The 15,083-nt window shown below is 36.5% G+C and overlaps 1 protein-coding gene across 1 annotated transcript in view; it reads left to right on the top strand.

Annotated features, from left to right (window-relative positions):
* Nucleotides 1–15,083, top strand: part of ZRANB3 (zinc finger RANBP2-type containing 3) — a 53,733-nt gene that overhangs the window by 32,981 nt on the left and 5,669 nt on the right. The window contains exons 7-17 of the mRNA XM_086465342.1: nucleotides 1,510–1,595; nucleotides 4,048–4,219; nucleotides 4,610–4,738; nucleotides 6,190–6,309; nucleotides 7,036–7,155; nucleotides 7,657–7,836; nucleotides 8,235–8,387; nucleotides 9,037–9,505; nucleotides 10,496–10,699; nucleotides 11,220–11,311; nucleotides 12,791–12,892. Coding sequence (XP_086321468.1) covers nucleotides 1,510–1,595; nucleotides 4,048–4,219; nucleotides 4,610–4,738; nucleotides 6,190–6,309; nucleotides 7,036–7,155; nucleotides 7,657–7,836; nucleotides 8,235–8,387; nucleotides 9,037–9,505; nucleotides 10,496–10,699; nucleotides 11,220–11,311; nucleotides 12,791–12,892 — 1,827 coding nt within the window. The remainder of the gene's footprint in view (nucleotides 1–1,509; nucleotides 1,596–4,047; nucleotides 4,220–4,609; nucleotides 4,739–6,189; nucleotides 6,310–7,035; nucleotides 7,156–7,656; nucleotides 7,837–8,234; nucleotides 8,388–9,036; nucleotides 9,506–10,495; nucleotides 10,700–11,219; nucleotides 11,312–12,790; nucleotides 12,893–15,083) is intronic.

The following is a 15,083-nucleotide window of genomic DNA, read 5'->3' on the forward strand; positions in this document are numbered from 1 at the left end:
TTGATTTGTATCCAGGGAACTTAATAAGGGTTATATAAGTAATACTTGACACTTCAGAGTTTCTTGTTGTGTAAACAGAACTTACGCCAATACCCTTTAATAATTTAATTTGTTCAGAGAGGTTGTAACTTGAGAAAGATGCCCACTGTATGAGAAAGGGCTTGGTGTATTATGAGTGTTTGGCTAAAACTTTAAAACAAATATGTATATCAATGGGTGTGATAATTATGAAACTTCCTGCACACCTACCAAAGACATTGCAGCCAACCCTGGAAGAAGAACTGAAGTTAGAAAGTGTTACCTGTTTATACAGTGCCTTGGTCCCAGGGCCAGTAAGCAACATTGCTAAAAGTCTTCAAAGGAAACTCCATACAAGCTGTCCGTGATCACAGTGATGGGGTCAAAATTCATGACCAAATGGAAAACAATTTGAGACATTTTTATAGTTATAACAAAGTTCTGCCATGGCTTATAAGGCAGAGTGTTAAAAAGCATTACATCTCTTTAATCAGTTTTGTGTCATAAGCAGAATCTTTTTATGAACTGCTTAAATGGAATATGTACAGAAAATGAGAAGCATTATTCATTTATATTTACGTACCTTCATAGCAAATAATTACAGGCAGTTTCTTGTTTGGCCTAGATCTGTGTCAAAATATCAGCATTTTACTTGGGTGAATAAACTGGTTTTGTTTTTTTTCTTTCTACTGCTTTTCAATTCTCTAACTTCTGTATTCAAAGAAGCCTGTGAAGACTAAAATTAGGCTGTAGCAATTTTCTTTTTGGGCGAGGTCACTAGCATGTGATTAGGGCATATGAAAGCTTTAATGGCAGCAGTGATGTACAGTAGACTTAAGAGAACAGCAGGGAAATGCATTTAGGAGAGAGCCTTCTGTATTACTCTTTGTCTCTACGCTACCCCTCAACGGTGTGTCTTGAATCCAGTAGTGATCTTTGAATGCAGAAAGCTTTGATAGTAAAACAGCTTGTAAAGTGGGATTCTTTCTGGCTAAGGTTGTCTAAACTGACACTTACCTCCTGTTACTCAGCCAGGAAGAAAGGCATGAAATTTCTGGTCTGTATTGACATTGTCTAATTTTTGAAGTAAAACTTAAGGATTAGTAGATTTTTCATTTTTAAGCAGCAGATTGTTCATGGAATACCTGCGCTGAAGCTTTGCAGGAGACCATGTACCTGGCAAATGACAAAAATTGTATTTTTAGGAATAAGATCTTCTCACCCATGTTATCTTCTTCAGTATAAATCTTTTCCAAGTCATCAGCACTGCGTTACGGTGTTCAGGGTGCTCTGTTCTTTGAGGGCTTCCCACAACTGTCCTGTCTCAAGACCCATGCATACTCCCATGGAATGTCTTTTGCACGTATTTGCAAGCTGTATTTTTTGTGCAGCTGTTCAGTGTGAACTTAACACAATGATAATGTAGTAATTATTTCTGAATAGTCTTACATTTGCAGGCAGTTTTTCACTACCACTCTTTTTTATATACAGCTTTTCATGCAGATTGAGGCACTGTTTCCAAGAAGATTTGGAACTTGGAGTGAATATGCCAAAAAATACTGCAATGCTCGTGTCAGGTATTACTGTACTTGCTCATTTTTTTTCTATGTGTGTCTTTGATTTTCATGTCTTGTGAAGTGAGAGAATCAGTGAGTGTTGCTGTATCATGTCATCTTACTTGGAAACCCAGGGTCAGATACCATCTCTTCCATCAAAGAAAAGGAAAATCCTTGGGAAGAGGATTAAATTGACAGGAGACTTTATTTGAGGACAAAATTGGAAGCTATTAAAGTTTGAAGTAAAGTTTAAGTGCCAGCATTCTGTTAAGTAAAATGATTTACCAATTCATTGTTGTTAGTATGAAGTATGTAGGTTTCACCTTTAGAGCTGGAGTTTCAGCTGAAACATAGAAGTTTCTGACTCAGTTTTATGCTCATGTGGTAACTTACATCTCTCTTCGTTGTGGGATCCTGTCTTTTTGCTATCCTACCATACTTGGGTGGGAAAAAAGTCCAATACTTGTTTGCGTTTTACAGATTGTCTGGGTAAAAGTAAAGGTGTAGAACTCCCAAAAGCACAGTAGTGTGTAATTCTGTTTGAGGGATCAAATATAGACATTGTAAGTTCTTGCCCACCACCTTGCCTCCAATTTGCTAGGTAACATTGCTCATTACACATTTTTCCCCATATGTGCATAATGGATTTTAACCCATTTCTATCCCTTGCATCTTTCATGAATTTTCATGTGCTTTAAGTCATTAACTTAAGGAGGATTCATCTTCCTCTGACATGCTTCTCTCAGCTTTAGTTTAATGATCTGTTTCTCTAGCTGTAGTCTAAAATAGAGGGGATAGAAGAAGCGCTGATTTAAAATGCTTAGTTTTGCCTGTCTGAATCGATGTTACAATCTGGAATGAAAGAAGTTATGAGAAGAGAAGAACCTTTAGAAAATTTCTTAGCTAAAAAACTTCTTATCTACAACTTTGCATATATTCAAAACAATAGATTTTGTCAGCTAAACTGACTAGCATTTAGATTTAATTTTATAGTAATAATTGTATGGTTTCATTTTCATATAACTTGTTTTTCTGACTCCATTATATGCGTTTTATCAGCATTTAACTTCAAATAACATGGAAGAGTGCTGTCTAATTTTCAGACAGAGAAATGCTATTTTTTCCATGGTGTTTTGACTGAACGCATCTGCAATTTTCACACCACAAGTGTGCGTGGGTACAGCATGGTTAGCTACTCAATCATAGATGATTATCTTATTTTTGGAATACCATAAATGTAATAAAAATCAGGTTCAGGGTTTGGCAAGCTTTCAATAAATAACTTTGTCTTCATGACTTGGCTGAAACAAAACATCCTGTGGTAATAAACTTGATAGGATTATTTTACGCAGCACTCTGTGAAAGTGCTGTGGCTTTTCTTGCTGAGGTGCTGATGGACAGCTGTACCTAAAGATGAGGTCTAAAGTATTTCTGTGAGGTTTTGTCTCCCATTTCTTTTATAACCCCAGTGCTCAAGCTGGAGGGACGAAAGCTTTCTGAGGACAGCCATGTAAATAGACCAAAGAAGGGGTATCAGCAAAAGATGTTGCTGTCTTCCATCTACGTAGCATTCTGAGGGTGCTATGCCGATACTTCACCAGTGTAGAAGTCAGTCCCTCAGCCCCTTTCCTGAATGATTATAGGCAGTTTACAGTTGATAAGCACAGTAAGGCTTAAAATTCTCTAGATGATAAGGTTTTTAAACAAACAACAACAACAACAAAAATCAAAACAAAACCCAGTAAAATTACATACTTGCAACATACTCTCCTGGCTTTGGAAAGTGCTACCTTAGCTTTTCTGCAAAGGCAGCAAAATCTGTCATGCTCATTATTTTATTATCTCTTGGCAATGTTGACAGAGAAAAACTGCTGTTCCTGCTGCAACACTTCCTTAAAAACAACAAAGCAAAGAAAGAACAAGGAAGACTAAGTTAATAAATTCTTTCTCTTTTCAACCTTAAACCTACTTCCTCTATTTAACCTTGCTCATTAAATAGTATTACATTTAAAGATGATACCTTAAGCTTCAAATCCTGTCTCTGACTGTAGCTGGGAGGGAAACAGAGGAATGTTAACGGTGATATTTGCAGCTTTCATGATAGCTTCCCTGTCAGTTGTTTCCCTCTATAACACAATAAAGATCATTCTCATGGTGGTATATCCTTCTCATTAGTCCTGTAGAAAGAGAAGTTTAGCTGGGATGGTAGAGAGGACTGCGTGCATCTGAGAGGTGGTAATGCCTGTGGGCACCAGTATCTGCTGGGAAGTTGAAACAGCTCTGAGTTTAGTGTTGGAAGGAATCAGGCAGAAAGCAGTCATCTCTCTGGCATAAACAGGAACACCAAGTGTGGTTATCCAACACACCTTCATATCTAATAGTGCGTTTTAAAATTAATTATGTACTGAAATTTTCTGTCGAATTGGGAAGAGCTAGGGTTTTTTTACCCTCAGTGTTGATTTTTCATTTTCAGGTTTTTTGGTAAAAGAACTCAGTGGGACTGTAGAGGAGCTTCAAATTTAGAAGAACTACATCAACTTTTAAGTGAAATAATGATCAGAAGACTGAAGAACGATGTTCTAACTCAGTTGCCTCCCAAAGTCAGGCAACGTATTCCATTTGACCTCCCACAAGCTGCAGCTAAGGTAAATTTTTCCACATTTGTTATTAAGTAGTAATATCCATGTATTCATATCTATTTATATGTATGCATGTATATTATATGTAGTTACAAGGAACTTGTGAATACATAGCATAGCATCTCTGTTATTCTTGTTAAAATATAACATGACAAACATGAATATAGCAATGTTTTGGCATCAGAAAATGATAAAATTTGCTCTAATTTTAGTACAATCTTCTTAATTTCTGTCTTCCTTTCCCTTGGATTTTGAATCCTACAATTACTTTTAGCCAAATTTGATAGAGTTCTCAAAAGTACTCAGTTTCTAAACATTTCAGGCTTGAAATGTACATGTTGAGGTAGAACGTGCTTTGTACTATTTGTCTAACTCCTGGCTTCTTCTGCCGATCAGAATTTGAATACCACTTTTGCAGAGTGGGAGAAATTAATGAGAAATCTGAGTTCAGATGCCACTGAAAGCCACTTTTCTCAAGTCATGAACCTAATCACACGCATGTATAAAGAAACAGCCATTGCCAAGGTAAGCATGGTAGTCTTTTCTTGATATACTTAAAATACCCAGTGTCTTTTTAACGTAATAAAATCAGTTGTTTTGACCTGAATACTAGATGGGGTTGGTTGGTTTGTTTCATAATCGCGACGTGGAGGAACACTCTCTTTTTCCCCTGTGTGTTTGTGGAATAGGCTGAACCCCGTTAGAATGACCTGAGCTGTGTTAGAACTGTTACTCATTAGATGCCCAACAAGCTGGATGAGACTGTCCAGACGTTGTCTCCCAACAGCACTAAATGCATCTCGTGGACTTAGGGATATCCTGAAGGTGGGTACTTCAGGGACACACCTGTGTGTCAGCAGCTGCTGCAGCTGACCCAGGGTGGTGCTGATGCAGCCCTTACTGCCTTCTGTCAGTACTCGTTCTCCCCATGGGTAAATTTGGAAGAACAATCCCCTCTAGCTGGTCTCTTTCTGTTTTACCAAATGGGACCCCACGTTCTATATTTCCTTCTGTAGTACTGTAGCTTGAGACCTAAGGAAAAACAAGTTAATAATCAAAATCTTTTATGTGCCTACTTTTTACCCTGCTATCAGGCTTCATTATGCAAACCTATTTTTAGAAAAGGATAGGAAAAAAAAAATAATTTCTGCAGGCTGCTGGAGCAGTAAGGGTTGAGAATCTGATCATCTCCTTCAAATTTTTTTCTCCTTGTCTTAAAAATATCACTGTGGTTCTGTTGCTATTTCTTCCCCACTTTTCTAGTCTCTCCCCTCTGGTAATCCATTTTCAAACAAGAAACTGAAAGACAAAAAAGAGAAAAGAAGAAATCTGAAGACTGTTGCAGTGGGTTAACCATTAAATCATTAACCAATGCTCACTGATAAATTTTATTATTAACTGTCATCATTCCTTTAATAGTTTTTGTAAAAGATACTGAAAATTGTATTTGACACAAGAATTCTATGAATGTTTAAATAGAGCAATATTTTATGATTACAGTATCATGAAAGTATCAAAATTATTCTTTCAGTTTTGATATATGGCTTTATGAGGGTGCAGATACAGAAGTTCTGATTAAACAGTACCTTGTCTGTTTGAAATATGTTTGTGCAGAAATCAGTTTTGTTTTTTTTGAATGTGGCTTAAAACATGGGTTAATGATATTGTAACTAAAAGGGGTTTTATCTACATCTTAGTCTGGAAAAAGTGCCATGTAGTTATGTGATCTTTTGAGGATATTTTTTTTTTCTCTGAAGGAATGGGATAGGTTTCTCAAAGACATAATGTTTTTAAACAAAAATAATTTGAATAGTTTTATGCTTAACAATGTTAGTGTTTGATAATGTCTTAAATGGATAACAAAAAGTATGGAAATACACCTTTTTGTATTGCAAGATATTGAAAGACATGAAAATAGTAACTGTCTTTTTGAACTTTTTGTGTCTAACTAATGAAAATGCACTCTCTTACTCCAGGCAGGAGCAGTAAAGGACTATATCAAAATGATGCTTGAAAATGACAAACTGAAGTTTCTAGTTTTTGCTCATCACTTAAGCATGCTTCAAGCCTGTACAGAGGCAGTTATAGAAAATAAGGTAATGATTTAACAAATGTACACACAAATTTAACTTCAGACTTTACAAACACATGTGAGCTGGTTTTGAATTCAGTAGAACTATCTGTGTGTACTGGAATTTATGGATTTTAAGTATATACAGATCAGTGCTGCTGGATTAAAAGGAATCGTGTGGTTTTGAAGAACTGCTTTGTATTTAAGGATAATGTAGACACTCATATCTGGTATGATACTTTATTATTCTTGAATCAATGTTGTAGGCAGTTGTTTCCCGAGTTTTTCTACCAATGTGCTTTCGTGTACGTGTGCTGTATACAGAACACTCATCTCACCTGAGCGCTTAATTCAAAGCAGCAAAAATGTTTGCAGACAAACTTCGTATTATGTTGATCATGGACTCTCAACCATTGCTAGGGAATGCTGGCTAACTTTGCATTTTATATTGTTATTATTTTGCAAATGCTTGTATTCTTAATAAATCCTGTCAGGGAAATTACAGATTATTCTGTGGAGTGTTCCATTTTACAATCCCCTGTTCATTCTTTTGTAAACAGGGAATACTAAGTCTACACTTGTCTAGATAGAGGCTTAATTGTCAATCAAAGCGCAAAAGAGCACAGATGCATCCCTATCCCCATGACGGGAATAGAACACGTTTTCATATTTTCATCGGGGGACAGAGGATGATTTGGTTCAAAACTGGACGCTGATAATGTCATTTTGCCCCTATTATGATACGTTTTAGGTTCGCTACATACGAATAGATGGGAGTGTTCCTTCTGCAGAAAGAATACATCTTGTCAATCAGTTTCAGAAGGATCCTGATACCCGGGTTGCTATTTTGAGTATTCAAGCAGCTGGTCAGGTAGGACAAAAAAAGAAAATACGTGAAATAAGTAACTTGAAGAATATAGGTACTCAAGTAATTGGTGACTGAAGTGATTTACTGAAGGCAACTTATCTTCCCAGTCTTTTGTAGACTCATATTAATTTTTTTGCACTAATGATGTTAAGCCTCTGTTGAAATTACTTGAGTGAAATCAAGATAAGCAGCAGCATCTCATTCTTGAATAATTGGTAAAAACTCTATTTCTCTGAAAGTCCCAGATTAATAAGAAATAAATGTTACTTCCATAACGAAAAGCAGTAGGCAGTCTTTGCACAACACTGAAGTATTTTTTGACTCTTTCTTATATCTATCTGAGGCCGAAGGAAGAAGTCAGTGTAATAGGCCTGTCTGTTGAGATGATCCCTCTTATTTCCATATAAAAGTGTCCTGTACAACCTTTAGCTTGCTTTTACTTCAGATACTCCGTTGTTGTGTGTGGAATTTTTTTTCTAAAATGCGTCTACTTATTTTGTCTAGGGTTTAACTTTCACTGCTGCTACTCACGTTGTGTTTGCTGAGTTATATTGGGATCCAGGCCACATTAAGCAAGCAGAAGACAGAGCACACCGAATTGGGCAGTGCAGTTCTGTGAATATTCACTTCCTCATTGCAAAAGGAACAATGGATACTCTTATGTGGGCAATGCTGAATCGCAAGGTATATGTCAAATAGAATCAAATAATCAAGAACTCGCCATGGTTAAGATAATTCTGCCTTTGTGGGTTTCCACGTGCCAAGCAAAATGTATAAAGACTGCAAGAGATATGCACAATGTATATATTCTCTTTTAACTTCACTAAATACTGACGTTTTGTATATACCTTTTCACAAGTCATGGTGTGTTAAATATGCTACTTACTGGTATTCTTGCAGAAGTGGCTGCTGGAAGAGGAATAGTTTTAATCACTTAAGTTATTTTGAATTATTACAGAGTTTCTTACTTTGCAAATGCTGAATTAAGTTTGCAAGGTAAGCAAATGGAATGAATATAGGTAAATAAATGTGTTCCAACATGTGAATTCCTTGGAAACTTTATGCAAGTCATCTTTCTGCAGGCCAAAGTTACAGGCAGCACCCTAAATGGCAAGAAAGAGAAAATGCAGGCTGAAGAAGGTGATAAGGAGAAATGGGATTTTTTGAGTTTTGCTGAGACCTGGACCCCAAATGAAAGTCTAGAGGATCCCAAAAATGAACTTTTATTTACACATGTAAGACTCAAAACTTATGTTTTTCTGGTTTCTTTCATTTAAAAAAATTCTAACCGCTGTTCACGTGAGCTTTCTGTGCACTGCAGACTTTACTTATGGAGAAACTATAAATAAGTGGGGAAAAATAATGTAAATTCCATTTTAAAAATGAGGTGGAGTTAAGGAACATGCTCTGCTGTGGGTATAAATGTCATCTACAGGCTTCTGATAGGTCCTTATGTTTAGGTGACTGACACACCCTCAGAGTCAGATAAGAGCAAGTAATATCTGTTTAAACTACAGCTTTATTACCTGTCCTGAATTTATTTGGCCATTATTTTTAAAAGAATGTTTAAAAACCTTTCCAAATAATCAAAAAAGGCACATAGCATCCCAGTTCTGTGTATTTGTTTTCAGATAGTCCTATTTCAGAATTTTCATGAGACTATTGAAAATATTTTTTAGTAAACAGAAGTGGAATGTTGAGTTGCTCTTTCTGCTAGCTGTTTGTTCTTAAAGGAAGATATCTTTTGCTTCCATCTCCAAAGTAAAAGTGGCTTCTTGTAGATTATATTGAGTAATATTTATGGAGAAAAAATAATCATAGTTTTAACAGCTTCTGATGCAATAATTATAATCAGGCTTTACATATTTCTTTCCCCTTTCCTAGTTTGAAAAGGAAAAACAGCATGACATACGTTCTTTCTTCTCCCCAAAATCCTCCACTGAGAAGAAACGCAAAATATTTGCTGGTAATGACTCGTTACATAATGATCCAGAATCTTCTGAAGTCTTGAAAGAAGAGGATGCAGAGAAGAGCAACGAAAACCTGGATCCCACAAGAATAAGTGATGTGGATACAATATGTCATGAAAGTACCTGTGAACGAGAAGCTAAAAGAGCAAGAAGCATAAGTGGATCTTCTCCAGTCATCTCCAGTAACAAAAAGAAAAAATCTTTGACTGGAAAAAAGCCCTCTTTGTTTTCAGAAAAAAACAATGAAGTCTTTCCTTGTGGCTTCAGTACTTCAAGCAAAAGTACGGCTTTAAATAAAGTTTGGCACTGTAGTGCTTGCACTTACAGTAATAATGAGTTGCTCCCTTACTGTGAAATGTGCAACTGCCCTCAGAGCAGCAATGGTAAGTAACGTGTGCTGCAGAGGCAAATATGCGGGGTTTTGTTTTTTTTTCATTTTAGTTGTGATTATTTTCAGAAAACAGTATTTTTAAGTATATGAATATACACAGATCTAGGCAAAATATGAAGAATAGTGTCTTTATGTGAACAGATACCTGTTAAGTGGTCCTTCTAATTTTCCTTTCCCCAAGGATCTTTTACATGATTCTGATTTGAAGCAAATGGAAAATTCAGGTAAATGTTAACAGGATAAAGATTCAGTGAGGAAGAGTATATGCTCAGTTTCCTTTGCAGCAAATGTAGCTTTCCTTTTCCTTGAGGTTTTTGGTTATTCTGAATCCAATGAAGTGGCAAACTTTTTCTCTACCTGTCAAAACTAAACAATGTGGTATAGATGTTTTATTAACTTGGTGTTGCATATGTGTTGTGACTAACATCACCTGGAAAATATGGCATTTCTTGCTCCAACAGGTCAGAGTAAATGTCTTGTTAAATTTATTTAATCTATCTGGAAACTTAATAAAACATTTTTATAACTCTATCCCCATATTTGCTATTTCAATTGCAAAGGAAGGAGTAAGGCTCTTTTTTTTTTTTTTTTTTTCTTTTTTTATTTTGTTTAAGTCTCTCTGCTTGTTCAAGTAAGGACAACTGCTGAATTTCACAAGTATAGATCAGTGCTTGGAGAACTACTTTGTTCATGGAATGCAATAACCGTATGCAATATAGCATCACTAACTGCATTCTTTATTGCATATATTTTGACATTAAGCTGAGTGCATGAAATTGCATAAATGGAAAACTTTGTTCCGTGTGTGTGTTCTCCTAATATTAAAGGTAGCTGTCGTTTCCTAAGCGGTTGCACCATTAGAGAATAAAATGCGATTTCTCTGTGTTTCGGTTACATAGTCTTGTCTCCAGATGTGTATTGACTGGGTTCCTGTTTGTACAGGTAGCATAAATAATTGCTTTCCTTGTTTCTTCATCTATAGTTGAGAGAAAAGGTGAAGCTTCCACGAGTCAAACTGAGGAAGACGTGTCAAAGGACTCCAGAAGAAATGAAGAGAGCGCAGAGTGTGATGCTGAAGATAGGAGAGAAGAGGTTGGGGAAATGGTGACCCAGCAATCTGTTGAAATCAGCGAACAGGAAACTGTTGAAATTGAAAATGGAGAAAATGAAAAAAAGTGTGGAGAAGGTAAAGCAGGACTCCTATGAAAGAAGAATTATATCCAGTTGCAAAACTGTATTATATGCCTCTGGCATGAAAAATAACTTTCAAATAAAAACCTACACGTTGGAAAGATAGACAGAACTACATACACCAGCACGTGACTTTCTCATTTTAGCCTGGGATGTTCATTGAATTTTGATGATGGATAAACCCAGCCTTTCCACACGACTCCTGAAGCAATACAGAGTTTTTGGCTGACTTAAGAACTATGTCAGCACAGCAGCTGCGAAGCTGTGTAGTTTTATTGAAACTTATGATGGCATTACTTGTGGTCAGGACAGCCGCAGGCAAAACAGATGACAGACAATTCGGGAGAAACAGAAAAATGAAATACACAAATACCTTAATAGCTTGCTGCTCGAGCTGTGTATCTTACTGTGTTGTTCTGGAATTAGATGCGTCTATAATACTTCTGATGCTGAGTAGGCTGAATAGAATGAATGAAGAGAAAACTTTTTAATGTCAGCATTTTTTCTCTTTATAGGAGATGCAGGTAAATCGGAGTATGTTGAAATATATGATGGGCTTATGTTTTGTGCAAGCAGGAATACTGATAGAATTCACCTCTATACAAAGGTAAACCTGAAATATGGAAGTTTATTATAATTTTAAAATTGCGAACTAAAATGCTGTCCTATGAAATGTGTATGTATAGATTTTCATTTGTTATGCTTTATGTAAAAAGACCGGTATTTTTGTATTAGCTGAAATGTACAAAAATTAAGTAGTTTATCACTCTAGTTCTTTTTCTCAGTGGAATTAAGTAGTAATTCCCTAGATATGTAACTTCTAACATTTGTCTTAGCTTAGAAAATGGGGCTAATACATTAGATGTATTCTCAGATCATCTGTTGGAAATGCAATTGATAGGTTTTTAAGATACATTTTTTTTATTATAGTGTCTTATCACAAAATATTTTTAATAGAAGACCATTCAAAATTAAAATCAAAATTACAGTGAATCCTGACAGACCAAGAAGATAGAATATTGTCATCACATTTTCGGAAAGCTAGACATTGGTGCTGTGCATAAGTCAGTTACTTCCTGAATAAAACACATTATCATGAATCGACAGTGGTGATGGGAGTACAGAAACTAGCAGTTGGTAGTTTTCCAGGTCATTTTTCAAGGGGGAGTCAGGACTCTCCAATTCCTTCTTTTAAGGGATAGAAAAGTTCACGGAGAGGATTTCTTTAAAGCTACTGAATGAGTCAGTGTATTCAGGTGCAACTGCAAAGCATCACAAATAACTGAGGGCAAGGCTTTGAGATAATACATTTTTATAAGGCTCACTGACACAGCTGTAAAAAGTAAAAAAGAAGGTCCTCTTGTATCTGAAAACTTGTTCAGTATGCTTCAATGTACCCTGCTGCCTAGCTTCACACGTTTTAGTCAAAGATGCATTTTGGATGGTATTTGAGCAACTGTATATTGGTCTGGGTCGGTTTTAGCTTGGATTAGTGTTTCATTATGCCAGATACTGCACAAAATCTTTTGGCTGAACGATGAAACACTGGGAAACTCTGCTTTGATTCCTTCTCTCAGATGTTTGTGAATCATCAGTAAGTTCCTGGGTCATATGTACCCACTGGGACAACTTGTTCCTTTAAAATTAAGTGGAGGAGAATTTGTTCAGGCATTTAAAAAAAAAAGTATAATAAACAATGTTCTATCTAAGATTCTGATTTTAAATTGTAATGAAGTGACATTCTCCAGTCTACAATCTTTCATTTCCCTTGGAAATTCAGTCAAGAGGGTTATAACTTCAATTTCTTAATTTAAGGCAGTTTGTGTGTCTGAACTATTTGCAAAGAAAAAAATTCGGATATTTTCAAAGTAAAAATTTTCATCCTGTTTACTTTCATGTTACTTCTTATGTATGTTATTTCGTCTGTGCTATTATCATACATATGTGGCTTATTGTCTGTTTATGGAAAGTCTTACCTTGAGGGACTAAACTTAGGAAGGGAGGATAATTCACTTGAAACAGGTTAAGTTTTTTTTTCTAGGTTGTGCTATATTGCATCTGTAAACACAACTGTTTCCTTGTCTAGGATGGTGAACAACTGAATCATAATTTCATTCCGTTGGACATACAGCTGGATAACTGGGAGGATTTACCGGAGACTTTCCAGCATAAACGAAATCGTTCATCGGTAAGAACAAATTCTACTGGCACAGTATCATAATACTTAGTATGGAGGGCTTTGACTTATTTTTTTTAAAATAAATGCAGAACACTTCCAGGCCCTGGGATCCAGGCACAGTTTCATCAACGCAAGCAGATCTTATAAATGTTGATGTGAATATTAATTATGCAGTCTGTTACTTTGGCAAATTATCATGCCTCCTGTTAACATTTCAGTCGATGGAATCAACCAGGCATCATTTAATTTCTCATTTACAGGATTAGTAACTAACATTCGTAAGTCAACAAAATAGCTTTTTAAAGGTTATGAATTAAATGGGGCACATGATGAATAAGAATGTGCTAGATGGTATCAGAGCTGCAGTTCTGAGCAGGCCTCCACTCTCCTTTGGTCTTCTAACAATTTTCAGAGCCGTGCAGGGCACAGCCCCGCTGAGACATGTAGCTTCAGTGAATTCAGTAATAAAGATCACATTCGTACTGGTGTTTGAGGAGAACATTAATGCTGTAAACCCAAGTACTCTAGTAAGGAAATACGGAATTTAAACTGGATGTGCAGTATTACCTGCTTAACATAGTTTTCCTAACTGCTTTCTCCATTTAAACAGAATTATAATTTGGAAAAATCAGATTCTATTGCGTAGGAACAAAACTGATTCTTTTTGGTAGATTCTCCAGCAAGGTTGGAACCTAAATTCTTAAGTCAGATACCTGACTGATTCAACCAACGGTTTTGTGAAGCAGCTAATGAGTGGGTAACGCAAGTGTTGCCAGAGGATTTCAAAGCTGTTTGCTAGACTGAAAGGACACGTTAAGAATCCCGTGTTTGTGGGCAGAGAGTGGCACTGCCTTACGGGATGTCCTGGCCCTCAGCCTTCTCCTCTGGAGTGGAAGATCCATCTTAGTAAATGCTCCCCAAAAGAATCACGGAAATACCTTCTTGTTTCTGTTTCCATTATCCATTGACTCCTTTCTTGCTGCTCTGACTCTGACGAAGTGAGGCTTATCTGTAAGCTTGTACATTTGCCATGGAGAAGTATTCCAAGGAGAAAAAGAAAATCGTTGCCATGTTGTAATCTTGAAGTATGGAAGTTTGTTCCTTGATAAAGCTGGAGTCACAATTAAGTCCCTACTGCACATTGGTTTTATTCTTCCCATAGTCCGTGTTCAGAAGCGGCGTGATACTGACTGCTGTAGGTGGTTGCAAGTCAGTGGGGAGTAGAGTGGAAAACCGGAATGGGAAAAAAAATCACCAAGCCACTTGTTCAGTTGTCATATTGTTACTCCCATTTATTTTCTGTTGGAGAAATGAGGACAGGATGAAATCATTTTTCCCCTACGTGCATCCTAAAGCAAACAGCCATATTTTGTAACTACAAATTCCTTTGCTGAACAGTGTTTCCCTCACTTCCTCACTGTTCTGTGGTTGTAGTTACTAAGGAGATCTGTAAATCGTACCAGTCCTGTCAGTTACAGCTTCAAAGTTGGTTTTTTTGTGGCTTCCCAGCCTGTAAAACAACTATTAGATTCGGTACTAGAAATTAAGTTCCTCTGAGCCTCTTTATTTTGTTATACTTTTAAATTCTAAATGCAAAATAAGGAAAGGTGGTCAACACTGTGCTGTAGTCTCCATTTCTGTTCTGAAACACTTGGGTAAACAGGTCATCAGTTTTTCCTTGCGATCCTGTGGTTGTGACCATTTGAGATGACTGTGAAAAAAGGCGAAAGGCAGGTTGGACTGCTCAAAACTGTTGGCCTTTGATGGTCTCTACTTTTGATGGTCTCTACTTGCTACTCAGGTCTTTGTGTGCTGCGCTGAAATGCCACAGAAAAGAGGACAGCAGTATTGCCAAAAAAACAGATGCATTAAGATAATTTGATCTGATTTCTCATGTCATTAATTGCTAATTTACTATAATAATTTTTATTACGTGTGTTTTTCTGACACTGCATTATTATAAAGGAATGTAATAACCTCAAAGCAAGTACATCAGTGATCCCATTAAAATTCTGCAAGTTGGAAAACATTTGCTGAGAGATGGACTAATACCTGGTTGAACAGCTCTTCCGGTTAACCTGTAGCTAAGACTCTCACACTGACCTAACAGGTTGTTAATCCAGCGATAAGCATGTATCAGAAGGTTAGAGGAAAGAAGAAGGGTTGTCCGTAAACCCAGTTACAAATGCCGTTCAAGTAA

The sequence above is a fragment of the Leptosomus discolor genome, chromosome 5 (assembly GCF_034619465.1).
Source record: "Leptosomus discolor isolate bLepDis1 chromosome 5, bLepDis1.hap2, whole genome shotgun sequence".
In the NCBI taxonomy this organism is placed as follows: domain Eukaryota; kingdom Metazoa; phylum Chordata; class Aves; order Leptosomiformes; family Leptosomidae; genus Leptosomus; species Leptosomus discolor.